The 27,436-nt window shown below is 39.0% G+C and overlaps 1 protein-coding gene across 3 annotated transcripts in view; it reads left to right on the top strand.

Annotated features, from left to right (window-relative positions):
• LACC1 (laccase domain containing 1) overlaps positions 1 to 27,436 on the top strand; it is a 61,217-nt gene that overhangs the window by 15,761 nt on the left and 18,020 nt on the right. For 2 of the 3 annotated variants that reach the window (XR_013824840.1, XR_013824841.1), the window contains 2 exons: positions 906 to 1,042; positions 2,807 to 2,860. Coding sequence is in view for 1 of the 3 variants with exons in the window: in XM_079902894.1 (XP_079759020.1) it covers positions 906 to 909 (4 nt within the window). In the remaining 2 variants the exon portion in view is untranslated. Of the gene's footprint in view, positions 1 to 905; positions 1,122 to 2,806; positions 2,861 to 27,436 lie in introns of those variants that run through there. The other variant, XM_079902894.1, reaches the window with a different exon arrangement.

Here is a 27,436-nt window from a genome sequence, read left to right as displayed (position 1 = left end):
CAACACACCATAGATATTTGAAGTACAGAATGCTGATGGAATAGAAAAAAATAGAACAAATTAGTGGAAATTATAGGAAGACTGATTTTGGATTAGTATGAATGTTGAGAAAGACTATCTGCCATGGGCCTTAAGTACTCCAGCAAGGCCCTGTTTGCTCTTTTTTTTCCAGGACATTTATCAGGGTTGTGTTTACAGCAAGCAATCTTGAGGGATAGGTTAAGATACCATTTTGGAGAAAAGGCAGACTTGCTTACCACTTATTATAAAAGTGAATTCCCCAAGCTCAGTGTTCTTAACCTAGGACAAAAACCTACTATGTGCATACAATACACCTGAGCCCCTCTTTGGTGCCCCCATGGGACTTGGAGGGAAGGGAACTAACTCAGATAAGATGTTTATCCTACTTGTTAACTATGAATAATGAAATCTTTTGTCTCTAACTCAGTCATCTCACATCGTCTGCCAGTACTGGTGATAGACTAATTTATTAGCCCATAAGTAGGATTAGATTGATAAATCCCAGATCCAAGAAAGAAGCACATTAGTTCGTGGGTTCCCTATTGAGAGGTGTTCAAAAGTGAATGGATAAACCTCTATTTAGGATACTGCATAAACATAGCAAAAACCAAAGCCCCAGACTAGTTTTCCTTAGACATTCAATGTCATGCCAATTGCATAAATTTTATTTTTCTTTTTAGGAAAGACAGTATATAAATTTAGACTTGTCTGTAGAATACCAGAAGATTCTTACTGAGTTACTCCAAGAGAATATTGCTATGCCCCTCCAAGTTGAACCACTAGGAAATCCCTATATAAACATGGCCTCAATACGTCTTTAAATGACCCAACTTCACCCATTGTCTCTGTGTATCCCTAATCTCATATTTTTTATTTGCCTTCAGATGAAGGGAGACTCAAAATTATTATGCCAAAGATGTAATTCATCTCTGATTTCACGTCAAAGCTTTCAGCACCCTGGGGAGTTAAGACTGGAATCTCGAATCTCTGCCTTGACAGCCCTCTTTCTGCCATATGACGAGTTAAGTATCTCTGACTTGTCCTATTGGAAATTCATGAACATAAGTTTTATTAGCGTTAATGAAACTTTAGTATCTAATGTGGTGTAAGCACACTCAATATTTTTCTTTCATTGCTGAAAGCCTTTCATAATATTTACCAGAATACTTTGGAAAATGTGTATTAAAATCTAGTCTGGCTTTCTGAATGAGTGGTGTGATTCAGGTTTGGATCACATATGATATCACTGAACATGAAGTTTTAACACTAGCATCATGGTGATAACCTCTCACAGTCTTCCTTTGTCTTTTCCTTTGCATATGATTTGTGCATCATGTACATTCATCCACTGGGTGGCAATGTGTACTCGAGAATGTTTACTGTTTCTAGTTCCTCAGTCTAACTGAAATTAAGACATCAAACTTTTATTTGGAAAATTGTCATTGTATCAAATCTTAAGAAACAATATTGCCTGAATTCAAGCTCCTACCTACAGAGAATTTAATAATGTTAATACTTCCTACCATTTACTCTTAACCACATTCTTCTCCCAATATGTTCACAGGCCACACATTTGCAAAATAGATGATCTCTTGTGCTCTTCTCAATCCATGCCATTTTATAATTATTCCTTAAACACACACATGCCCCTTCTATTTTCCCCTAAACTATTTTCTGACCCCAACACTCTTAGTTCCCCACCTCTCATTTCTGTGGCTCTTGCCTGACAGTGAATTTTTCCCCTTTTCCATTTTGTTTCTTAAATACCACATCTCCTTCACAGTGAAATCAAGAGACACATCATTAAGCTCCTATATAACATAGTATACACGCTCTCTGGTTCTGTACTACATCCTAGATAAGGAGAGCAGATTCAGGAGATTCATTGAGTCTTGGGAAGTCCTGTAGTTCCCTTTCACTTGACTTAATTGTCCAAAATGCAGAATAATACTAATTAACTAGCTCTGTGTAAGATTTATCTTCAAGTTAAGAGGGGGAAAAACTTCCAAATTAAATTGTATATTAAGTGTGATTACAACATGAGAAAACCCACAAAACTTTATATATTTTTTAAAAATTGAAAATAAAATAGTAGTAATAGTAGTTGCATTAGATGGTGAGATTATGAAAACTTTTGTTTCCCCTTTCTGCTTTTCTGTATTTTTCTATATTTTCTATTTTTTCTATGTATTTTAATGAACTATACTTTTTTCAAAAGAAAAAATTATATCTAACTGTGCCTAAACCATATTTTATCTTTCTCTTTCCTGGATTGAAAACCTCCTTTTTCTTTCACATATCCTTGGCTGTCTAATTTTCCAAAAGGTACTTAATAATATTTTGACGTTTCCTTGAATCTCCACATGGTGCTGAGTGTGATGGGAGGTTTGGCTCATGCTTTCTTTTTTTAAAAACAATCTTTATTTTAGCGTAGTTTTAGCATTGTAAAATTGTAAAAACCCCACTTTTCCCTATTACTAACATCTTACGTTAGTTTGGTACATTTGTTGCAATTAATGAACCAATACTGATACAATATTGTTAACTAAAGTTCATACCTTATTCAGATTTCCTTTGTTTTCGAGTCCTTTGTTGTGTTCCAGGATCCTATCCAGGACACCACATTACATTTAGCCATCATATCTCCTTAAGCTCCTCTTGGCTGTGACAGTTTCTCAAGCTTTCCTTATTTTTTCATGACCTCAGCAGCTTTGAGGAATACTCGTTAGGTATTTTGTAGAATGCCCCTCAACTGGGATTTCTCTGATGTGTTTCTATTGAATAGACTTGAATTATGGATATTGGGGAAGAAGACTGCGGAGGTGAAGTCATGTCAAGGGTAAGTACTAATCAGCATGACTTAGCACCATTGATCACCTTGCTGAGGTAGTGTTTGTCAGGTTTCTCCATGATAAAGTCACTCTTTCATTCCTCCTTTCCATGCTTTATACTCTTTGGTGGTGTGTACACAGCTATACTTAGTAGGGAATTATGTTCCACCTCTGTGAAGGGAGAGTATCTACATAAATAACTGGAAAATTTTCTGCACAGATTTATCTACTCTCCTCCCTTTATTATTTATTCAATAATTTATTTATATCCAAAGGAAACAAAAACACTAATTTGAAAACATACATGCACCCCAGTGTCCATAGCAGCACTATTCACAATAGCCAAGATATGGAAGCAACCCAAATGTCCATCCATGAATGGATAAAGGAGATGTGGTACATATATACAATGGAATACTTTATCCATGAATGGATAAAGGAGATGTGGTGCATATATACAATGGAATACTTTATCCATGAATGGATAAAGGAGATGTGGTGCATATATACGATGGAATACTACTCAGCCATAAAAAGAATGAAATAATGTCATTAGCAGCAATATAGGTGGATTTAGATTATCATACTAAGTGAAGTAAGACAAAGACAAATATCATATGATATCAGTCATATGTGGAATCTAAAAAATAAAGTGAACGAATGAATGTAACAAAAGAGACAGACTCACAGATAAAGAGAACAAACTAGTGGTTACTGGTGGGGAGAGGGAAGGGGGGAGGGGCAAGATAGGGGTAGGGGATTAAGAGGTACAAACTACTATGTGTAAAATAAATAAGCTACAGGATATATTGTACAACAGGGAATATAGTCAATATTTTATAATAACTTTAAATGGAGTATCATCTGTAAAAATTTTGAATCACTACGGTGTACCCTTGAAACTAAAATATTGTAAATCAACTAAATATTTCAATTAAAAACAATACAAAACAAAATTCAGTCATCCCCAATGAATCTTTCTGTACTTTTAGTACTGATATGTAGCTTCTCTTCTGGCCCTACTTAGAGATTCTACATACACCAACACTGAGACCCAGAGGTCTGGTGACTTTCTTAGGTCACCCCGCAGTTAATAATACGGAACTGGATGCCTACTCACTTGACCTTCGACCTTCAGGTCAGAGCTCTTTTCACCACAGAGCTTTGCCTCATTTAATAATTGATTTATACATTTAGCTCATTCATTTGTTCAACAAAAAATGCCTGAGTAACTGCTTCATACCTGACACTGTGCTAGGATTTGCAGGTACCTACAAATTTGGAGAGTTTATACCACTTTAAATAGAATCTGAAATTGGGTATACTGCCACCAGGTGGCGTAAACCCTCAGACTGGCAAGGATATTTGTAAGTAATTTGTAGGTAACCATTCAGTTTTTCCTCTTAGACATTTTTTCAAATTCAGGTAGTGAGAACTTGTCTGAATGTGTAATCCAGGTTTATCATGTTCTGCGAAGGTGCAGCCAAACTTCCAGCCTCCCAGGCAGAAATCTTTGAGTTATTTTTGTTTCATTTCATGTTTTACTTATTGAGTCACTGCTTGTTCAAACTGGCTTCTTCATTTACCTATAACCCCTTCATAAATATCTCCAATTTAGAAGTGTCAGGGTAAAAACACCCTGGTCTGGTCTCAGCCTCCTGCAATTTCACTGCTGCTTCTGAGCTCCTGATGTTCTCTTTCCCTGAAATTCTTCCTTTAAACTCTTTCATCACTGACTCACCCATGTTCAGCAAACACTGGAGTAGTCATTATGGTGACTGGTAATATATGAAGTCCCAAACTACATACTCTCTCCACATACTGCTGTGTTCCTCCCTACTCTTCTGAGGGTAGAGGATATCTAGTTGGTAAAATGGGTGTATGAACAAATACATTGAAAGCATTTACCAGGCACAGTGGTGACAAAAGTATCAGCCTTGTAGAGATGGTCAAGAAAGAAATTGGCCCCTGGGTTAGGACTGAAGTTAACTCAAACAGTGTAAATGGATACAGAGTTAAAGATGGTTTTACATAGTGAGATGGAATGGCATGGTATTTCAAAGTCTGACAATTTTAGCATAGGTAGAAGGTATGATGTATGTAGGCAAATGCTTAAAGTTGGTATGAAAAAGAAAGGCAGGGATCAGATTATGAGGCCCTTTGAATGACACGCAAAAAAGTTAGGACTTTATGCTTTAGACATTAAAAGTCATTTTAATATTTAGAAAGGGGGATGACACAAACATTTGCATTTTAGAAAGATCATCTGCAGCTGTATGTGGCATGGATTGGAGAGAGGTGAGACCAGATATAAGGTAACCAGTTAGGAAATGACCATAGAGCCTGGGTGGAGAAACTAAGGCCCGAACCAAGGAAGAAGCTGTCTGAAGGAGACGCAGGGATGAATCGGAGAGATTCAACAGAATTTGATGAGGAATCAAATATGAGAGTAAGAAGAGTGCTGGGTAACCACTGGTATCCTGATTTAGGTCACTGGGTGAGTGGTGATGTCATTAAGCAGGATAGAGGATACGGGAGGCTGAGCAGTTTTTAGGTGGTGGTGGTAATGAATGTCTCGAGTCTACTTCGGGACATATTATCTGATTATTTGCACTAATCAACTTCATACATTATTAACACACAGGTAGAATGAAAAGTCTCCGTAAAGAAACATTTCCTACTACCACACATCAATCTAATCAATATGCAGTCAAAAATACTTTAGGAGTTAAGTGAATGGGTCTTGTGGAACACATATTCCAAACTTTCCAAGACAGGTTCACTTCCTACAGTATTATTCTTTTTAATAAACACAAGTCATTAAATATATAAATTTAAGATGATTTAATTTTTTATCTCTTGTAAGACTTTTCTCATAAGGAAGTTCATAAATTATTAAAAGGTTTAAGGTATGAGTCCTGCTAGTTAGGAATCTGCAGACTAATCCAGACGAAGCACTCAACACCCAGTGAAGAGCCGCTTAGTGGTAAACTGTGTTGGTGTAAGGGCTCGTGGTGCATGCAGAAAGTGGCTGTCATTTTGGACAGAGAGGGCTGTGCTGAGAAGAGGCTGGAACTGCAGCAAAGCTCTGAAGAATGAACAGTATCTGAAAGTCAGACATTGAGTGAGCAGAGCAGCCTTAGGAAAGGAATCAAATTGGAAATAACCTCAACGTGTCCAAGGGAGATGGAGGACCATGGCCTATCTTGATTAGTCTTTCGACTCAGCCACAGAGAGAGGCTGCTAGGTGGTGTGACTCATATTTCTGCCTTCCTATATCCAGCTCCTCTTCACTTTGTGATCATTTTTCTAAGGTATAATGAAAATTTCTAGTTGTGTGGTTTCCAAGGTTTTTTTTTTCATTCCCTCCCTGACTTTTTCCCATTTCCATCTCATTCTGAATTTTAGCTTTTCTTTTTAAAAAATTTTTTATTTTTATTTATTATTTTTTAACATCTTTACTGGAGTATAATTGCTTTACAATGGTGTGTTAGTTTCTGCTTTATAACAAAGTGAATCAACTATACATATACATATATCCCCATATCTCCTCCCTCTTGTGTCTCCCTCCCACCTTTGCCATCCCACCCCTCTAGGTGGTCACAAAGCACCGAGCTGATCTCCCTGTGCTATGAGGCTGCTTCCCACTAGCTATTTTACATTTGGCAGTGTATATATGTCCATGCCACTCTCTCACTTCGTCCCAGCTTTTCTGACCTTAGTCCTAAAAGCTTTTGCTAAGTTTTAGGATTCCCTAGTCACCTTACTTTCTATTTTGGGTAAGATTCCCATTTTCCTGTGAGGTATACATGCAGTCTTTTGAGATATTGAGATATTCTTCTAGCATATTTTCAAGAACTGTGGATAGATAAACGCATGGTACTGAAAAATCCATAATGTAAGGTGGATATATAATCGTGCCTCCTGCATAGTAGCCATCTGATAAATCTTTATAAATGAATGAATTTTATGTAATAACCTATTAAAAAAAGAATACATCTTTTCTATTACACATTTTTCACAAGGACTTTTTACCACCAGAGCAAGAAGTACAGTAGAGGCTCCAGGGATAAGTGGCGAGGTCACATTTCTTCTGAGATAATTCCTTTGGCTTCTTCTTTAAGTCAAGTCAAGCTCTGACTCCTGATGCTGTGAGGTGAGGTGAGGGTCAGGGACCTTGTGTGTCAACCTCCTTCTCTCCAGGGGGCCTTAGCTCAGGGATCTGTAAGAAGTGTATCAAAACATTAGTCCAAGTGTCTGACTCCACTTCAGCTATTTGTGTTTGAAATTTTGTATTTGAAAACAGTTTGCTCTTTAAAGTTGGTGAACATTCCTTTTATAATTTGTTTATACTGTTTGTTGGACAAGCTACTAATATTACTGATAGAGCAAAATTAAAATTAAACTAGCCTCACTCTGATGGTTGATTATAAATCCCAAATTAGCAAAGTCCAATTAATGAGGTTTTATTATCTACGTATATATGTGTATGTATACAGGGTTACATGTATATGAATTAAGAATGATAGCAATTTAGAAATAGAGGGACACAGAGAAATGAATTCTATTTAAAGCCTACATTTTTGCAGATGAACTGATTTGCAACTGGTAAATTGTTCTTCTTTTACCCAAGAGACTAGTTCTATATTTAAACACAATCCAGAAATAGCCTCCTTTACAGACATAACTTGCTATGACTCCACGGCTCCACTGAGCACATACATATTATGTAATGCTCTTACTTCTATTAGCTGTGTCTTATCATCTCCCATAAGTCTCCAGCCACTTTGAAGATAGAGATTTTATTTGTCTTTGCACAATCCCCACAATACCTGTCCCAGCCCATCCCCATGCCTTATACTGGATTGAGCATCAGTCAAACCAGTAGGCAGCCATGATCCTGCACTGATATCAAGGAATCAACCATTAAGGTGATAGATCTCTCGTGAGCTTTGCAAACTTTCTTCTGCTCCAGTACATCTGACAATTTCCCCAGATAACCTTGTTCGCTATTTAGAGTCCTGTGGTCTCTACTCTTCTCCTGATAGTAGGAAGCTGTGCCCTTATGCTAAGGCTCTCCCATTCCCGTTGTTTCCCTACTCTAATACCAACAACTGCAGTGGGCTGCACTGGGTTTGCCATTCTCTGGTTTGGATGCAATTTAGAATTGCCGCCACTCCCCAGCCCCCCTTTTGTGGTGCCCCTTGGCTCAACCTCCTCCATCCCGGCATGCTGGGTGGTAAGTAATGCAGGCGGCATGTGTAATCCCACCCTGAGATCTAAAGCTGTTGCTTGCCTGGTACTGTTACATAAAATAAATGGATATTGAACAATTCAAAAGAGTGAATTTGGACATTAATTATTCACTCAACAAATATTTATTGAGTACCTAATATATACCATACCAGACTTTTTCCTGGGTGCTGGAGATGCAGCAGGTAACAAGATCAAATTTCTGCCCTCATGAAGGGCATTCTAGTCAAGAGGGATACAATAAACAAATAAATTAATAGATCTATAATATAAAGTCACTGCTAAAGAGTAAGTGCTGTGAAAAAACAAGAAGCAGGGAAAGGGAATAGGAAATGGCATCACTAATCAACATCACTAAGCATCAGGGAAATACGAATCAAAACCTCAATGAGCTATCACCTCACACTGTCAAAATGGCTATTATCAAAAAGACAAGAAATAACAGGTGTTGGCGAGGATGTGGAAAAAAGGGAACCCCTGTGTATTGTTGGTGAGATTGTAAATTGGTGCAGGCACTATGGAAAACAGTGTGGAGGTTTCTCAAAAAATTAAAAATAATAAAAAAAAAGAGGCATTGCTGCTGAATGGGAAGTCATTATTATTGTGACAAATGTTTCTGAGAGGTCATAGTTCATTTATTGAGTGTCTTTCATTTGCTGGGTATTTGTTGGGCATTTAAGATTTAGAGATGGATAAGACACAGTCCCTGCCCTCAGGAAGCTCCAGGACAGAACTGTGAACAAATCAAAATGTCATGGAACGAATGCAACAAAAGCATTTACAATTCTGCAAGCTTGCTTTATTGTTCCCACTTCATACATTAGAAACCAAGACTCAGGATTAAATGATTTGTTCAGTATTATACCACAGACAAAACTGAAATCCAACATGGGGATAGGGAGTTAAAACCTAAACCCTTCCTGTCATTCTATACAACCTTTCTCAGAAAGTGAATGCAGAGGTGATCCAGTCCAATACCTCACTGGAGGCTGGAATCCTTGTAACCTTAAGTAGCAAAAAGCTAGCATCTTGGTGAATTGGGCCCCACGATAATGGATGTAAAATGGATTACATATGCTTTGTCCTGCTTTATAATTCTACTCTTTTTACCCATTGACTTAGATTGCCCATCAAAATAACATTTATAATATTAAATAGTGAGTTAGATTTGCATACGTATCCTGGGCTAGTAGGAATCTGAGATGTCCACTGGATGATACTTTGGTCAGTTTTTAAAATATCTGAGTCACAGTCCATAGCCTTTTAGTGGATTGAATTTTTGTTGATATAAACTATTTTGATGATAAAGGCAAAACCGAATGGATCATCAGGTCGTGCATTCCTGAGAAGTTAAAAGGATTGTGGACAGTAATATGGTATCCTGAGGGCTGGAGTGTATGTATAATTACAACTTTCAGCTCTGTTAGCCACTATGAAGCTATTACTATAATCTTCTATATCAGCGTTTATTAAGTGTGTCATAACAGTTCCAATATGAAATGGCTCTTCATATTTGTTCAGAAAAGATATCTGTGAGCTAATTTTTGCAGAACATTTACCATAACTCTGTTAAGAAAAATTATACGTACCCTACTAATGGTTCCCATGTTAAGAAAGAGAAACTAAACTAGAACAGGAAATAAAAAATATGCGCTTCACTTGAGTACAGTAATAAGTCATTCGAAGAGTCCAAGATAGGACAGGATTCTAGTGGCTGCTAGTGTGGATTAATAGAGTTTTAGATTTTGAAACAAAACTTTTGGGGAATGTGAAGGGCACAAAAACAAACCCACCCACTAAGGCTTAATTTTCTGTAGCCTAACAGAGAGAAATTTAATGAGTACATTTAATGCTCAGGCAAGAACTGGGATAATTATAAAGACTAGAAAGGATTAGAAAGCTTGGTGAATCAGAACAATGTTTCTGTGCCATCATTTTACACTGGAGGATGTTTGCGTTTTGTTCATTTCTTGTAGTGAGTTTCATATTGGCTACTTGAGGTCTGGTATTTGGGTTTACTTCAGTTCCAGTTAGCATAATACTGAACGCCAATGTTTTGTTACTTCAGTGTTCCCTCCTTTCACGATTCCCAAGTTTGTCAGCACTAGAGGAAGACCTTCCATGGAAGCTTAGTATTGAAAGTCTGTCTCAGTATTGAGAGTTTCTTACACCAACAGAGACCCTGCAGCAAAGCTGCAGATGTTGCTTTCCCACCTTGATGGTGGAGCATTGGAGCTGAGTTGGGCCTATTCTTCAGGTAGCCTTCACTGCTGAATCTGCTAGAAAACACTTTCAATAGACCTCTGGTGGAATCTGGAAAATAATGACAAGAAAAAAAAGTCCCTCAACTGCAGGTCTAGATACTCAGAAAATGTTTTATTTACAGTGGGCAAATATCCTTAGAGAGTTTTAGGAGCTATTCCCACATGTGTGTTTGATATAGAAACAGGATATCAGTTATTTCTGTCTCTGGAGGGGATATTTGTTTACACAACAGAAGGGTGAGGTTTTAGAATGTTTTGTCTATGAACCTATGTGAGCAGGCCCCTAGTAGAAGGAATTAGGTCTATTAGGATCTATCCATTATTACTATCTAGCTATTAGGGTCTATTAGGAATTGATACATTTTCTTTTTATTATTTTTCTTTTTTGTCTTATTTTTAAAAAGACAAGTGGATGGAAAAATGTATTGGCCCTCTTCCTTTGGATCAGAAGGTAAACATTCTCGCCTTATGGAATAAATTATTTGGAAAAGGGTAAATTGAAGAGTTAGAACAATTTGAGATGGGAACACACAGCCTATTTCTCTGCCAATAATGGACATTACCTCATGACTATGTTTGAAATTTTCCTCAGCCTGCTTGTAAGGGCTGGAATTGATCAATTCAAGCATTTCCTTGACACCAACTTGATTTTTCTCCATCTGAATTTCACACAGTTTTCTTCTAGCTAGAAGGTAATTTGTTTGGCTCATTATAAAAAATGTTGAACTGGCAAAAGTTTCCAAGATTATGTCTATTTTTTTCTTTCTTTTGGTAAAACCAAACTGCTTCAATAGTCAATTGCCTAGTTAAATGATTAAATTCTTTACTATTCCCATGGCTTGCAGGATTATGGTTGTAAAAAACATTAAGTCCTACAGAAAACCTATGTAACTTGTACTAACATCTTTTGGAAATGAGATCCTTTCTTCTTTAAAAATTCTGCCATTTTTCTCTTCCATAGAGATTGAATTACTTGTTTACCCTTTTTGTTTAAAGGCAGACTATTAGATTTCTCTCAATTATTACATCCTTTATTATAAGTATGACTCAGCTGAACATTATTGTGACCTGTTTTTTAAAAATATCTTTCTTCCCTTTATTTTGGGGAATTGAATTGGTGTGCTAGTGCTTTTCTTTCCCGTGAAGGAGACTTATTGTTCTTGTGGTGAAGGCTTCTAGTTTACTTGGACATCTTTAGATATAATTTGATTATTTTATAGTGGTTGGACTTTTCTTTCCTTTGGACCAACACCTATTCTGTACCTTTCCCTTTTTGTACTTTTTTCTACTCATTATTCAGATGGTCTTTCTCTTCTAGTATCATATTATTTTAATGATTGTAGCTTTGTAATATATATTTTTAAACATCTTTATTGGAGTATAATTGCTTTACAATGTTGTGTTAGTTTGTGCTGTATGACAAAGTGAATCAGCTGCATGTACACATATGTTCCCATATCCCCTCCCTCTTGCGCCTCCCTCCAAACCTCCCTATGCCACCCCTCTGGGTGGTCACAAAGCACCAACCTGATCTCCCTGTGCTATGCGGCTACTCCCCACTAGCTACCTATTTTACGTTTGGTAGTGTATATATGTCCATGCCACTTTCTCACGTTGTCACAGCTTACCCTTCCCCCTCCCCATATCCTCAAGTCCATTCTCTAGTAGGTCTGTGTCTTTATTCCCATCTTGCCCCTAGGTTCTTCATGACCTTTTTTTCTTTTTTTTTTCTTAGATTCCATATATATGCGTTAGCATATGGTATTTGTTTTTCCCTTTCTGACTTGCTTCACTCTGTATGACAGACTCTAGGTCCATCCACCTCACTACAAATAGTTCAGTTTCATTTCTTTGTATGGCTGAGTAGTAATCCATTGTATAAACGTGCCACATCTTCTTTATCCATTCATCTGTCGATGGACACTTAGGTTGCTTCCATGTCCTGGCTATTGTAAATAGTGCTGCAATGAACACTGTGGTACATGTCTCTTTTTGAATTATGGTTTTCTCAGGGTATATGCCCAGTAGTGAGATTGCTGGGTCATATGGTAGTTCTATTTTTAGTTTTTAAAGGAACCTCCATAATGTTCTCCGTAGTGGCTGTATAAATTTACATTCCCACCAACAGTTCCCTTTTCTCCACACCCTCTCCAGCACTGATTGTAGATTTTTTGATGATGGCCATTCTGACCATCAGGGAGAGGTGGTAACTCATTGTAGTTTTGATTTGCATTTCTCTAATGATTACTGATGTTGAGCGTCCTTTCATGTGTTTCTTGGCAATCTGTATATCTTCTTTGGAGAAATGTCTATTTAGGTCTTCTTCCCAGTTTTGGATTGGATTGTTTGTTTTTTTAATATTGAACTGCATGAGCTGCTTCTATATTTTGGAGATTAATTCTTTTTCAGTTGCTTCATTTATGAATATTTTCTCCCATTCTGAGGGTTGTCTTCTCGTCTTGTTTATGGTTTCCTTTGCTGTGCAAAAGCTTTTAAGTTTCATTAGGTCCCATTTGTTTATTTTTCTTTTTATTTCCATTTCTCCAGGAGGTGGGTCAAAAAGGATCTTGCTGTGATTTATGTCATAGAGTGTTCTGCCTATGTTTTCCTCTAAGAGATTTATAGTGTCTGGCCTTATATTTAGGTCTTTAATCCATTTTGAGTTTATTTTTGTGTATGGTGTTAGGGACTATTATAATTTCATTCTTTTACATGTAGCTGTCCAGTTTTCACAGCACCACTTATTGAAGAGGCTGGCTTTTCTCCATTGTATATTCTTGCCTCCTTTATCAAAAATAAGGTGACCATATGTGCGTGGGTTTATCTCTGTGCTTTCTATCCTGTTCCATTCATCTATATTTCTGTTTTTGTGCCAGTACCATACTGTCTTGATTACTGTAGCTTTGTAGTATAGTCTGAAGTCAGAGAGCCTGATTCCTCCAGCTCCATTTTTCTTACTCAAGGTTACTTTGGCTATTCGGGGTCTTTTGTGTTTCCACACAAATTGTGAAATATTTTGTTCTAGTTCTGTGAAAAATGCCATTGGTAGTTTGATAGGGATTGTATTGAATCTGTAGAATGTTTTGGGTAGTAGAGTCATTTTCACAATGTTGATTCTTCCAATCCAAGAACATAGTATATTTCTCCATCTGTTTGTATTATCTTTAATTTCTTTCATCAGTGTCTTATAGTTTTCTGCATACAGGTCTTTTGTCTCCTTAGGTAGGTTTATTCCTAGGTATTTTATTCTTTTTGTTGCAGTGGTAAATGGGAGTGTTTCCTTAATTTCTCTTTCAGATTATTCATCATTAATGTATAGGAATGCAAGAGATTTCTGTGTATTAATTTTGTATCCCGCTACTTTACCAAATTCATTCTAGTAGTTTTCTGGTAATATCTTTAGGATTCTCTATGTATAGTATCATGTCATCTGCAGACAGTGACAGTTTCACTTCTTCTTTTCCAATTTGTATTCCTTTTATTTCTTTTTCTTCTCTGATTGCTATGGCTAAAACTTCCAAAACTATGTTGAATAATAGTGGTGAGAGTGGGCAACCTTGTCTTGTTCCTGATCTTAGACAAAATGGTTTCAGTTTTTCACCATTGAGAATGTTGTTGGCTGTAGGTTTGTCATATATGGCCTTTATTATGTTGAGGTAAGTTCCCTCTATGCCCACTTTCTGGAGAGTTTTTATCATAAATAGGTGTTGAACTTTGTCGCAAGTTTTTTCTGCATCTATTGAGATGATCATATGGTTTTTATCCATCAATTTGTTATACATCAATTTGTGGTGTATCACATCGATTGATCTTCATATATTGAAGAATCCTTGCATTCCTGGGATAAACCCCACGTGATCATGGTGTATGATCCTTTTAATGTGCTGTTGGATTCTGTTTGCTAGTATTTTGTTGAGGAGTTTTGCATCTATGCTTATCAGTGATATTGGCCTGGAGTTTTCTTTTTTTGTGACATCTTTGTCTGGTTTTGGTATCAGGGTGATGGTGGCTTTGTAGAATGAGTTTTGGAGTATTCCTCCCTCTGCTATATTTTGAAAGAGTTTGAGAAGGATAGGTGTTAGCTCTTCTCTAAATGTTTGATAGAATTTGCCTGTGAAGCCATCTAGTCCTGGACTTTTCTTTGTTGGAAGATTTTTTAATCACAGTTTCAATTTCGTTACTTGTGATTGGTCTGTTTATATTTTCCATTTCTTCCTGGTTCAGTCTCGGAAGTTGTGCTTTTCTAAGAATTTGTCCATTTCTTTCAGCTTGTCCATTTTATTGGCATAGAGTTGCTTGTAATAATCTCTCATGATCCTTTGTATTTCTGCAGTGTCAGAGGTTACTTCTCCTTTTTCATTTCTAATTCTGTTGATTTGAGTCTTCTCCCTTTTTTTCTTGATGAGTCTGGCTAATGGCTTCTCAATTTTGTTTATCTTCTTTGAGAACCAGCTTTTAGTTTTATTGATCTTTGCTATTGTTTCCTTCATTTCTTTTTCATTTATATCTGATCTGATCTTTATGATTTCTTTCCTTCTGCTGACTTTGGGGTTTTTTTGTTTTTCTTTCTCTAATTGCTCTTGGTTAGGCTCTTTATTTGAGATGTTTCTTGTTTTTTGAGGTAGGATTTGTATTGCTATAACTTCCCTCTTAGAACTGCTTTTGCTGAGTCCTGTAGGCTTTGGGTCGTTGTGTTTTTATTGTTATTAGTTTCTGGGTATTTTTTGAATTCCTCTTTCATTTCTTCAGTGATCTCTTGGCTATTTAGTAGGGTATTGTTTAGCCTCCATGTGTTTGTATTTTTTACAGTTCTTTTCCTGTAATTGATATCTAGTCTCATAGCGTTGTGGTCAGAAAATATACTTGATATGATTTCAATTTTCTTAAATTTACCATGCCTTGTTTTGTGGCCCAAGATATGAGCTGTCCTGGAGAATGTTCCATGAGCACTTTGAGAAGAAATATCATTCTGTTGTTTTTGGATAGAATGTCCTATAAGTATCAATTAAGTCCATCTTCTTTAATGTGTCATTTAAAGCTTGTGTTTCTTTATTTATTTTCATTTTGGATGATCTATCCATTGGTGAAAGTGGGGTGTTACAGTCCCCTACTATTGTTATGTTACTGTCGATTTCCCCTTTTATGGCTGTTAGCATTTGCCTTATGTATTGAGGTGCTTCTATGTTGGGTGCATAAATATTTACAATTGTTATATCTTCGTCTTGGATTGATCCCTTTATCATTACGTAGTGTCCTTCTTTGTCTCTTTTAATAGTCTTTATTTTAAAGTCCATTTTGTCTGATATGAGAATTGCTACTCCAGCTTTCTTTTGACTTCCATTTGCATGGAATATCTTTTTCCATCCCTTCACCTTCAGTCTGTATGTATCCCTAGGTCTGAAGTGGGTCTCTTGTAGACAGCATATATACGGGTCTTGTTTTTGTATCCATTCAGCCAGTCTATGTCTTTTGGCTGGAGCATTTAATCCATTTACATTTAAGATAATTATCGATATGTATGTTCCTATTACCATTTTCTTAATTGTTTTGGGTTTGTTTTTGTAGGTCTTTTCCTTCTCTTGTGTTTCCTGCCTAGAGAAGTTCCTTTAGTATTTGTTGTATAGCTGCTTTGATGGTGCTGAATTCTCTTAACTTTTGCTTGTCTGTAAAGGTTTTAATTTCTCCATCAAATCTGAATGAGATCCTTGCTGGGTAGAGGAATCTTGGTTGTAGTTTTTTCCCTTTCATCACTTTAAATATGTCCAGCCACTCCCCTCTGGCTTGCAGGGTTTCTGCCAAAAGATCAGCTGTTAACCTTATGGGGATTACCTTGTATGTTATTTGTCGCTTTTCCCTTGCTGCTTTTAATATTTTTTCCTTTGTATTTAATATTTGAAAGTTTGATTAATATGTGTCTTGGTGTGTTTCTCCTTGGATTTATCCTATACGGGACTCCATGCACTTCTTGGACTTGATTGCCTATTTTCTTTCCCATGTTTGGGAAGTTTTCAACTATAATCTCTTCAAATATTTTCTCAGTCCCCTTCTTTTTCTCCTCTTCTTCTGGGACCCCTATAATTCGAATGTTGGTGCATTTAAAGTTGTTCCAGAGGTCTCTGAGAGTGTCTTTAATTCTTTTCATTCTTTTTTCATATTCTGCTCTGCAGTAGATATTTCCACTATTTTATCTTCAGGGTCACTTATCCATTCTTCTGCCTCAGTTATTCTTCTATTGATTCCTTCCAGATAATTTTTGATTTCATTTATTGTGTTGTTCATCATTGTTTGTTTGTTCTTTAGTTCTTCTAGGTCCTTGTTAACACGTTTCTTATATATTCTCCATTCTATTTCCAAGATTTTGGGTCACCTTAACTATCATTATCCTGAATTCTTTTTCAGGTAGACTGCCTATATCCTGTTCATTTATTTGGTCTGGTGGGTTTTTACCTTGCTCCTTCATCTGCTGTGTGTTTCTCTGTCTTCTCATTTTGCTTAACTTACTGTGTTTGGGGTCTCCTTTTCACAGGCTGCACGTTCATAGTTCCTGTTGTTTTTGGTGCCTGCCCCAAGTGGGTGAGGTTGGTTCAGTGGGTTGTGTAGGCTTCCTGGTGGAGGGGACTGGTGTCTCTGTTCTGGTGGATGAGGCTGAATCTTGTCTTTCTGGTGCGCAGGGCCATGTCCGGTGGTGTGTCTGTGAACTTAGTATGATTTTAGGCAGCCTGTCTGCTAATGGGTGGGATTCGTTCCTGTCTTGCTAGTTGACTGTCATGGGGCATCCAGCACTGGATCTTGCTGGCTGTTGGGTGGATCTGGGTCTTAGTGTTGAGATGGAGATCTCTGGGAGAGCTCGTACCGATTGATATTACATGGGGCTGGGATGTCTCTGGTGGTCCAATGTCCTGATCTCGGCTCTCCCACCTCAGAGCCTCAGGGCTGACACCAGGCCAGAGCACCAGGACCCTGTCAGCCACACAGCTCAGAAGGAAAGGGAGAAAACAGAAAGAAAAGTTTATTAAATTAAAATAAAAAAAGAGAGAAACCAAACCAATAAACAAATCCACCAATGATAACAGGTGCTAAAACTATACTAAGATTAAATATAAAAACCTGAAACAAATCAGTCATTGACAGCCGACCCCAAGTCTACAGTTGCTCCCACAGTCCACCACCTCAATTTTGGGACGATTCGTTGTCTATTCGTGTATTTCACAGATGAAGGTTACATCAAGTTTATTGTGGGGATTTAATCTGCTGCTCCTGAGGCTATTGGGAGAGATTTCCCTTTGTCTTCTTTGTTCGCACAGCTCCTGGGGCTCAGCTTTGGTTTTGGCCCAACCTCTGCATGTAGGTTGCCCTCAGGCATCTGTTCCCACCCAGACAGGATGGGGTTAAAGCAGCGGCTGATTAGGGTGCTCTGGTTCACTCATGCTGTGGGGAGGGAGGGGTACGGTAGTTATAATCGGAATGCGGGGTGAGCCTCCAGTGGCAGAGGCCGGCATGACGTTGCAACAGCCTGAGACGCACTGTGTGTTCTCCCAGGGAAGTTGTCCCTGGATCACGGGACCCTGGCAGTGGCGGGCTGCACAGGCTCCCCGGGGTGGGGTCTGTGGATAGTGACCCATGCTTGCACACAGGATTCTTGGTGGCAGCAGCAGCAGCAGCATTAGCATTTCATGCCCGTCTCTGGTGTCCGAGCTGATAGCTGTGGCTTGCGCCCTTCTCTGGCACTAATTTAGGTGGTGCTCTGCCTCTTCTGGGCAGACAGGGAAGGAATCCCCTCTCCTCACACACCCCGAAACAATGGTCTGTTGCCTCTTCTGCAGGTCCAGAATTTTCCCCGGACTCCCTCCCAGCTAGCTATGGCACACTAGCCCCCTTCAGGCTGTGTTCACACAGCCAACCCCAGTCCTCTCCCTGGGATCTGACCTCCGAAGCCCAAGCCTCAGCTCCCAGCCCCCACCTGCCCCGGCGGGTGAGCAGACAAGCCTCCCGGGCTGTTGAGTGCTGGTCGGCACTGATCCTCTGTGCAGAAATCTCTCCACTTTGCCCTCTGCACCCCTATTGCTGCGCTCTCCTCCATGGCTCTGAATCGTCCCTCCCGCCCAACCCCCATCTCTGTCCATGAATGGTCTTCCTAGTGTGTGGGAACTTTTCCTCCTTCACAGCTCCCTCCCAGAGGTGCAGGTCCTGTCCCTATTCTTTTGTCTCTGTTTTTTCTTTTTTCTCTTGCCCTACCCAGGTACGTGGGGATTTTCTTGCCTTTTGGGAAGTCTGAGGTCTTCTGCTAGTGTTCATTAGGAGTTGTTCCACATGTAGATTTATTTTTTATGTATTTGCGGGGATTAAGGTGATTTCCATGTCTTACTCCTCTGCCATCTTGAAGGTCCTCTCTGTAATATATTTTGAAATTAGGATGCCTCCAGCTTTATTCTTCTTTCTCAAGATCTCAAGATCAAAGTAGCTTTGGGCTATTCAAAGTCTTTTGTGATTTCATATGAATCTTAGAATTTTTTTTCTATAAAAAATGCCATTGGGATTTTGATGGGAATAGTATTGAGCCCTGTAGATTGCTTTGGGTAGTATGGGCATCTTAACAATATTAAGTCTTCCAATCCATGAACATGGGATGTTTTCCATTTACTTGCATTTTAAATTTCTTCTTTAATTTCTTTCTTCAGTGTATTACAGTTTTCAGAGTACAAGTTTTTCCAACTACTTGGTGAAGTTTATTTTAAGTATTTTATGCTTTTTGATGCTACTGCAAATGGGATTGTTTTCTTACCTTCCTTTTTGCATGGTTCATTGTTAGTATATAGAAACGCAACTGGTTTTTGTGTGTTTTTCTATCCTGCAACTTTACTGAATTCATTATTGTTCTAAGATTGTTTTTGGTGAAATCTTTAGATTTTCTGTGTATAGGAACATGTTATCTGTAAACAGAGATCATTTTACTTTTCTCTTTCTGATTTGGCTGCCTTTTCTTTGTTGCCTAATTGCTCCAAGACCTTCAGTACTATGTTGAATAGACGTTCACCACTAAATTTCGATCAATTACAGGTCACAGTGATTCAATCTCTGAAATATATTTTCCTTTTCTCTCTTTCATTCCAACACTGCTGCCACTCTGGTTTTTGTCACTTCTTTCTCTGCAATAGCCTAACTGATCTCTTCTTGATCCTAGGTTGCTCCTTTCTTTTTCCACCTGCCAGTGGAGTGAACGTTCAGCAACAAAATGCTCCCTTTCTTAAACACATTAATGACATGTATTCCTATAACTTTGGGGACAAAAATAACATTTTCTTTTGCAGGTAAGGCCCTTCACAATCTGATTTCCACACACCTCTCTAGTTTCATCTTTTACCAGTCCTTCATACAAACTATTTACCAAAAAGAACGCCTATCATCATCTAAATACTGTGCACTTTCCTACTTCTGGGCTGTGGTGCAAGCTCTGAACATCATAAGATCTTTTCTAGAATATCTTCTCCGAATCTGCCTCTTATCCTTCTACTCATTCATCATCAGTCAGCTCAGTGTCATTGCCACCTAATTTCATTCAGTGCCCTTCTTTTGTGCTCTTATAGTGTGCATATCATACATTCATCTTTTTAGCTAGACCACATGCTTCTAGAGTTGTTACTCTATGCTTTAATATATTTTATAGTATAGTCATTGATTATTTTTACATTCTAACAAAATAAAAGAATTGAGGGGGTACCTATTGAGGGAATTGGTGATGTTGAGCTGCAGAATAGAATGGTGTGGAAGGGTGAGGTGGGCAACAGAGGGGTGGTGGATCATGATACCTGTTTCCACACCTGAAGTCTTTCATAATGAAGGGTTTATATGTCCATCTGGGGGAGATTGCAGGGGAGCAGATTTTCTCTTGATGTAAGAAAAATGAACAGAGTTTTCTGAAGAAAGAATAGGCTACTGGGTCAGGAGGAAGTGAATAAATCACTTCTGGGTCTGTTTCGAGAAATGTTGGACTGTCTCTCCTGATTGAGTAATGTTTCTGTTGAAGGAAGGAATTCAGCCTCTTCTGGAGGGTTTGGTCAGATGGCCTATGACATCTCTTCCAACTTTTACATTCCACCATTATTTTCTAAAATAAAAAAAATAAAAATTACAGCTTCTTTTAAAAGAACGAGATACCACTATATATCCAATAGAATGGCCAAAATCTGGAACACTGACAATACCAAATGCTGGCAAGGATTTGAAGTAACAGGAATTCTTATACATTGCTGGTGGGAATACAAAATGGTACAACCACTTTGGAAGAGAGTTTGGTGGTTTCTTACAAAAATAAACATACATCTCCAGTAAACATATAATCCAGCAATTGTGTTCCTTGGTATTTACCCAAATGATTTGAAAACATAGGTCCATATAAAAAACCTCCACACAGATGTCTATAGTAGCTTTATTTATAATTTCCCAAACTTGGAAGCAACCAAGATTTCCTTTAGTAGGTGAATGGATAAATAAATTATGGTACACCCAATCGAATATTATTCAGTCCTACAAAGAAATTAGCTATTAAGCCATGAAAGATACAGAGGAAGCTTAAATGCATATTACTAAGTGAAAGAAGCCAATATGAAAAGGTGACATACTGTATGATTCCAACCTAATGACATTCTGGAAAAGGTAAAACTATGTAGACCATAAAATGAAAAGTGGTTGGGAGGAATGAATAGGCAGAGCATAGTTTGTTTTTTTTTAAGGTAGTGAAAGTACTCTGTGTAATATTATAGTGATGGATATATGTCCTTATACATTTGTCCAAATCCATAGAAGGTATAACACCAAGAGTGAAACCTAAGGTAAACTATGGACTGTGGGTGATTATGATGTGTCAATGTAGGTTCATCCTTGGTAAAAAAAAAAGTACCATTCTGGTGAGTGATATTGATATTGAGGGAGGCTGTGCATATGTTGGGCAGAGAACATAGGGGAAATCTCTGTACCTTCCTTTCAATTTTGTTGTAAACCTAAAGCTGCTCTAAAAGATAAAGTCTTTAAAAAACTAAATAACAGCTTCTTCACACTTAAACCTTGAAAACAGATTGACCTACATAGTACTACTTAGAAGGTTTCAGTGAAGCCAAAGGAACACAGGCCCCTCTCAGAATTCAGGTTTGAACTTAATTATTGCAAAGGTGTTTGATAGTGTGGCTTCCTGATTTCTGTCGTTCACCCTTTTCCTCATCAGTATCCCATTCCTGATGGCCAACATCTAACAGTACAATGATCAAGGAACAATGTTTTATGTATCCTAAGATACCTATCTTACTCTATGTTGTGTTACATTCCTTTTTGTGCTTGAATATCTACCCAATTAGAAGATACCTATCTTACTCTATCTTGTGTTACATTCCTTTTTGTGCTTGAATATCTACCCAATTAGATTGTGAACGATGTCTTAAATTTTTATGTACCCTCTGTAGCTTTTATATCTGTCCTTAGCGAGGATTCCACAAATGATTGTTAAGGTGAATTGAATTTAGGCTACAGGATGAAACAGATTCAGCTAATCCATTCTAAAACATTGTAGTAGGGGCTTCTCTGGTGGTGCAGTGGTTGAGAATCTGCCTGCCAATGCAGGGGACATGGGTTCGAGCCCTGTTCTGGGAAGATCCCACATGCCACGGAGCAACTAGGCCCGTGAGCCACAACTACTGAGCCTGCATGTCTGGAGCTTGTGCTCTACAACAAGAGAGGCCGCGACAGTGAGAGGCCCACACACCGCGATGAAGAGTGGCCCCTGCTCGCCACAACTAGAGAAAGCCCTCGCACAGAAACAAAGACCCAACACAGCCAAAAATAAATAAATAAAAATTAAATAAAAAAAAAATTACCCTCTAAAACATTGTAGTAATCTACCAGAGGGATAAAAATAGGAAAAAAACAAAACAAAAACCATGAACATGGGACCTCAGGATACTCTGGCATTTCAGTTTCTGAAATGTGGCAGTTTGGTAGTACTGGCAAGTTGGGAAGAGAGGTATGCCAATTACAGGGTGAGGAGGTGAACAGTACAGCTGAGAGTCAAGAGGACTGAGCACCTATGTCCTGACTTAGCCTCAAGTGGTCCTCAGTAGAATCTAACAGGTAGACCCTCCTGGGGATCCAGGAAATACTGCAAACACAGGGAATTCAGTCCATTGTTAATGTTGGCCAGATCACAGACAGTATAAGTTAGGAAATACCAGAATTCACAAAGCAAGAATGTTTCTGTCTTTTTCATAGGCATCTAAAAATAGAATTAGCTACCAAAGAGAAAGAAAGAAACAACCAGATTTTTCAAGAGGAGGAGGAGAGGTTGTAATTCCTCTTTTTTTTTTGCGGTACGCGGGCCTCTCACCATTGTGGCCTCTCCCGTTGCGAAGCACAGGTTCCGGACGCGCAGGCTCAGCGGCCATGGCTCATGGGCCTAGCCGCTCCGCGGCATGGGGGATCTTCCCGGACCGGGGCACGAACCTGTGTCCCCTGCATTGGCAGGCGGACTCTCAACCACTGCGCCACCAGAGAAGCCCCCTCTTTTTTTTTTCTTCCAGATTTTTCTATGGCTAGCAAAACTATGCTCGTCAATCCTTTGGTGTTGACAGCAAAGTATCCCACAGTATCTGCCAGGTAGCTGTTGATCTGTAAATCATCCACCTTCTCCCATACTTATTGCCTCTGGAGGGCCCCTGTGGGGCAGCCTCCTGCTTGAAGCTGAAAATAATTGCTGATCTTTATAAAGGCAGAGAGAGGCCTGAGGGAAGGAATACTGGACATAGAGACTAGTGGCATTGGAGAAAGGGGAGCTGACTAGTTTGCAAAGTAAACTTTTCCTCAAAAATTCAATTGAAAGCATTCACAAGTCTGCACATCCAGCCTTGTTGGCTGGTCATCTGCGGCAGCAGAGTTCAGATATGATGACAGAGCTATGTGAATCCTGGGTGGAGAGACATTCCCGTGATGTGCCCTGTGGGACCTTCTGCCTTCCTGCTGACAGCATCATCTGTTCCAAAAAAAAAAAATTATGCTTCTAATTAAGACTGAAGCTGAGAAATTTTCCTGACAGGGGTGGAAGTTGTAGCATGCATGGCCCATTAGATTTGCATTCTTTGTTCAGTGGGACATAAAGTCACTACTTTATCAACAAATTGAAACACCGAGGATATTCTCTCTCTCTGACTTTCCTACATACAATCATTACACCGCCCCACACGCATGCATGAGACACACACATCCAGTTACTACTTTAGAGTAAGCTCTTTTTTTTCTTTTATAGTTTCAGGTGGAATCAATCAGTCAATCAATTTCTCTGTGTGTCTCTGTCTCTTTCTCTCTTTCTTCAATATTTCCCAGACTTGTGGGGGACTTTCCCTCCAGATTTGGTGGTTTTAAATTCAGGACAACCCTGATAGAATAAAGACTTTTTACCACTAAGGAGATTTGAGAAAAATAGGCCTCTATCCCTAAAGGAAATAGCGAAAGTTCATTCCTAACAATTTTTTGAATGGGCATTAACTGCTGAAATAAGTGAAATAGGTTGACAGTTTCCCACAGTGGCTAATTTGAAGGGGATAAGAGGTACCTAGAAGTACAGAGTTTGGTGCATTTGGTAAAAATAAAACAGCCTTCTTACTTTATAATGACAGCTTGTGTTATAGGTTTCTTCCTAAAGTGGAAATGTTGCCAAGGCGATACCTTGGCAATCTTCTACATGGCTGCTTTTCACATTAATCCACACAGGCTTCACGGACGTTAATCTTTATAACACACCTATGCAGTCCAGAAAGGCAGAATATATTGTTTTAGTCCGTTTTTCATGAAGGGAAAGAATAATAGAAAACAAATGTTTCTGGTCTCCACTCGCCTTTCCAGGACACACTGTCAATGACCAGACCTGGGATTTTGAAATGGCCTTAGGACCTCAGTCCAGGACTGTGGAGAAAACAGAGCAGGAGACCTAAAGAGAATGAATGTAACAAGCCAGATCAAGGACGCAGCTGCTGATCAGAGCTGGAAGGTCTGCCACTGAGACAGCGTGGAGGCCAGGGGGCAGAAGCCCAAAAGGAACCAGAGCCAAAAGTCACAGTTAGCAAAGCTCAGAGCCAAAGCACAAGACAGGAACCAAAGAAGCAATCAACACTGAGCAAGAATGTCCAGTGTCAGCGTTCAGAAAGTGCCCTTGTGACCTCCCTTGGTGTAGTAGCGCTTCCTTAGCCCCAGGGTGGGCGGCCCCTCTGGAAAGCAGCCCCTACAGCTGGGCTTGAGGAGTGATTAACCTTGGAGTCAGGGTGAGCTGTTTCAATTTTTACTAGACCTTCCACTATGAGGAGACAGAGACAAAATCTTTATGCCCAAGATGTCTCTGGAGTCATAAAGTTCACCAAAGTGGTATCATAGGGGCAAGGCTTGGACTAGGGTGGGCGAATGAGGTGCCTAGGGTGCCAGCCTTAAGGAGGCATTCACTCATAGTGTCAGACAAGTGCAGGTCACTGAGGCTCAGAGAGGGGAAGGATGCTTCCCTGCCCAAGGCTGGGCAGCACTGGCCCTGACACCCGATGGCCTCTGTTTCCCTTTGACATTGGGCCACGAGTCCATTCTGAATCAGAGTCTGGGGACCCCATGGTGTTTCTTGAAACAAAATATATGATTAATATTTAGCGTCTCCCTGGCTTTTAATAATGTAGGATGGATGAAAATAAACTCCTAAATCAATGTAACAGAAAAATGTTGGCTAACACCACGGTAAAGACATTTTCTCTTATCCATTGGCTGGCCAGGAAGTTCTAAATACTTTCCCAAGAGTATCTGCTTCAAAAAGAACAGAGAGAAAGTTACTGAGAGACCCCAGCAAATGTTTGCTGAATGAATAGATAATGAATTAGAACTGACAACAGAGAGAATAGGACTCACATGAACCCCATGAAAATATTCAGTATTCTTCCTTTTAGTTCCATCTGGTGATTAACAGGCTTGGTTTATTTTTATATACTAAATTTTTTCAAGCGATATCTATATTAAGTGCCCAAAAGCTTTTCCTCTGAAACTTATCATTTAAATCACTTCAGTTGACTCTGATCCCAACCAAGTAAGATGTTAAGGAAAGAACAAGAGAAATAGTATAAAACTTTATCCAAGAAGACTTGTTGGTTAATTTTGATTTGGGGTGTTTGTGAAGAGCTCCCTCAAATCCATATTCTAAATCTAAATGGAGTATCTTCCGTTTTCCAGTCAAGAGTCATTTTCTTTCTTTCTTTTTTTCCACTGGGCTCCACAGATTGGGCTGTCTTCTGTCTGCTTCTGAGGCTGTCATCCATCTCCAGGGTTTATAGTTGCTGACAACGTGCTTCAATAATTCACAAGGAACAGGACCCGTTTTGTGTTCCCCCTTTTTTCAGTTGGCTCAGTGATGCAAAGCAGATTAAAAGCATGCTTTTTGTCAGTGAAGTAAGTCGAGAGGTATCAGAGACACCCTACGAGGAGTAATAACTGAAGGAGTTACTGCTATTAAATGTTTTCCACCAAAGCACGACTGGATAAAACCAGAAACACACTGGGGTCTGCCCGGCACCCTTGAATCCTGCTTGCCCGGTGACTGTACTCAAGAATACCCTGTCTAGCCTGCAAAATGTGGAGTTGATTTATTCCGGCTCTCAAGGTTTAAGGAAGGGAAATCTAAGGACAAAATGAAATTTTAAATTCACTCACTCAATTTATATAACCTGTGGCATTTGTTTGCTAATTATCTTGGTAAGATGTTTAAGTAGCAACTATTAGGCATTCTTCCCATAACTCTCTTCAAAAGAAGATGCCTTTTATTTCTGCGCGGCTTCAGACAACAGAGCAGGAATGAGAAGGCCACACAGCCGTGACTTTCACTCTTCAGAGAAGGAGCCTCCTGGGGACGTGCCGTTGCTCGTGTGTCTTTAATATGAGATGTAAAAAGTTCTGTGTCAGGCTGAAGTCCCCAGACTGGCCTCATCTCAGAGGAGGCTGGAGCCTGTCAGGGCTCCCATGTCCTGACTTTGTTGACTGATTTCTGCTTATTGAAATTCAGCCGCAGCAGCAGCAGAAGCTGCCTCCTCCCTGTAGCTAGCTCCTATCCCTGTGCAAATAAGACTGTGGCTCAAAGGCTTTGTAAACCACGATTTCCAGGGCCAATTTCAATACTCCGGTTCCTCTCTGAAGCCAATAACCAGACCCACACCAGAAGGTGGACACACCCCTCCAGATAAAGAATGGACTTATTTAGGTTCATGCAGAAACCAAAGAGGAAAGAACAGGGTGGATGATACAGTCCTATACTGGCCCTTGCAACTGAGCTGAGGGCTGCTTTGTGGAACCTGGCTGACTACCTCAGCTGCTCGTGTCCACATAGCACGCCCTCTGCACGACCTTGGCGTGCCTTGCATCTTCAGTTTGGTTTTGGCATTAGTGGTTTTCATAGATTTTTCTCCCTCATATTTTCCACATATCTCATATCATTATTAAAAGTGTATTTTGGATAGACTGGTCCTAGCCATTGAGTAAAAAATTCTGCTTTTGAAAAGTATATTTGTAATGGAATATTGCAAGGCTCACGATCTGGAAATCAGCTGACATCTGCTATGTCCTTATATGTCAATACACATAAATGTACACAGATATACAGATAGATAGTTCTACACATAAAATATTAACTATATTTACATGTGGTTTTCTTTAGGTAAGTAAATACAAAACTTAACCTCAGTTCCACTTGGCTTTTGGCAAGAAGTTGTCACCTAGTTTTCATCCAATTGGCAAATGCACATAATTAATAAATGAGTTTAAAGGATACAATTTTTCCTTTTGTTTTCTTTAAAATGCAATTTGAGATTGGAGTAAAACAGAATAAATATCAATGGAGGCCCAAAACCTTACAAACACTTTAATAGGATAGGCCTGTGGTAGCTGGAACCATAGCCCTTGAGGGCCACACTGATCCAGAAATTCCAGTCATCAAAACCTGACTTTTTTTTTTTTTTTTTTGCTTCTCCATCATATTCTGAAGCTTGTGGTAGCCCTAAAAGGGTTGCCAGT

The sequence above is a fragment of the Stenella coeruleoalba genome, assembly GCF_951394435.1.
Source record: "Stenella coeruleoalba genome assembly, chromosome: 18".
Taxonomy (NCBI): Eukaryota; Metazoa; Chordata; class Mammalia; order Artiodactyla; family Delphinidae; genus Stenella; species Stenella coeruleoalba.
Note: the sequence above shows the minus strand (reverse complement) of the source record. Positions and strands in the feature narration are given on the sequence as shown.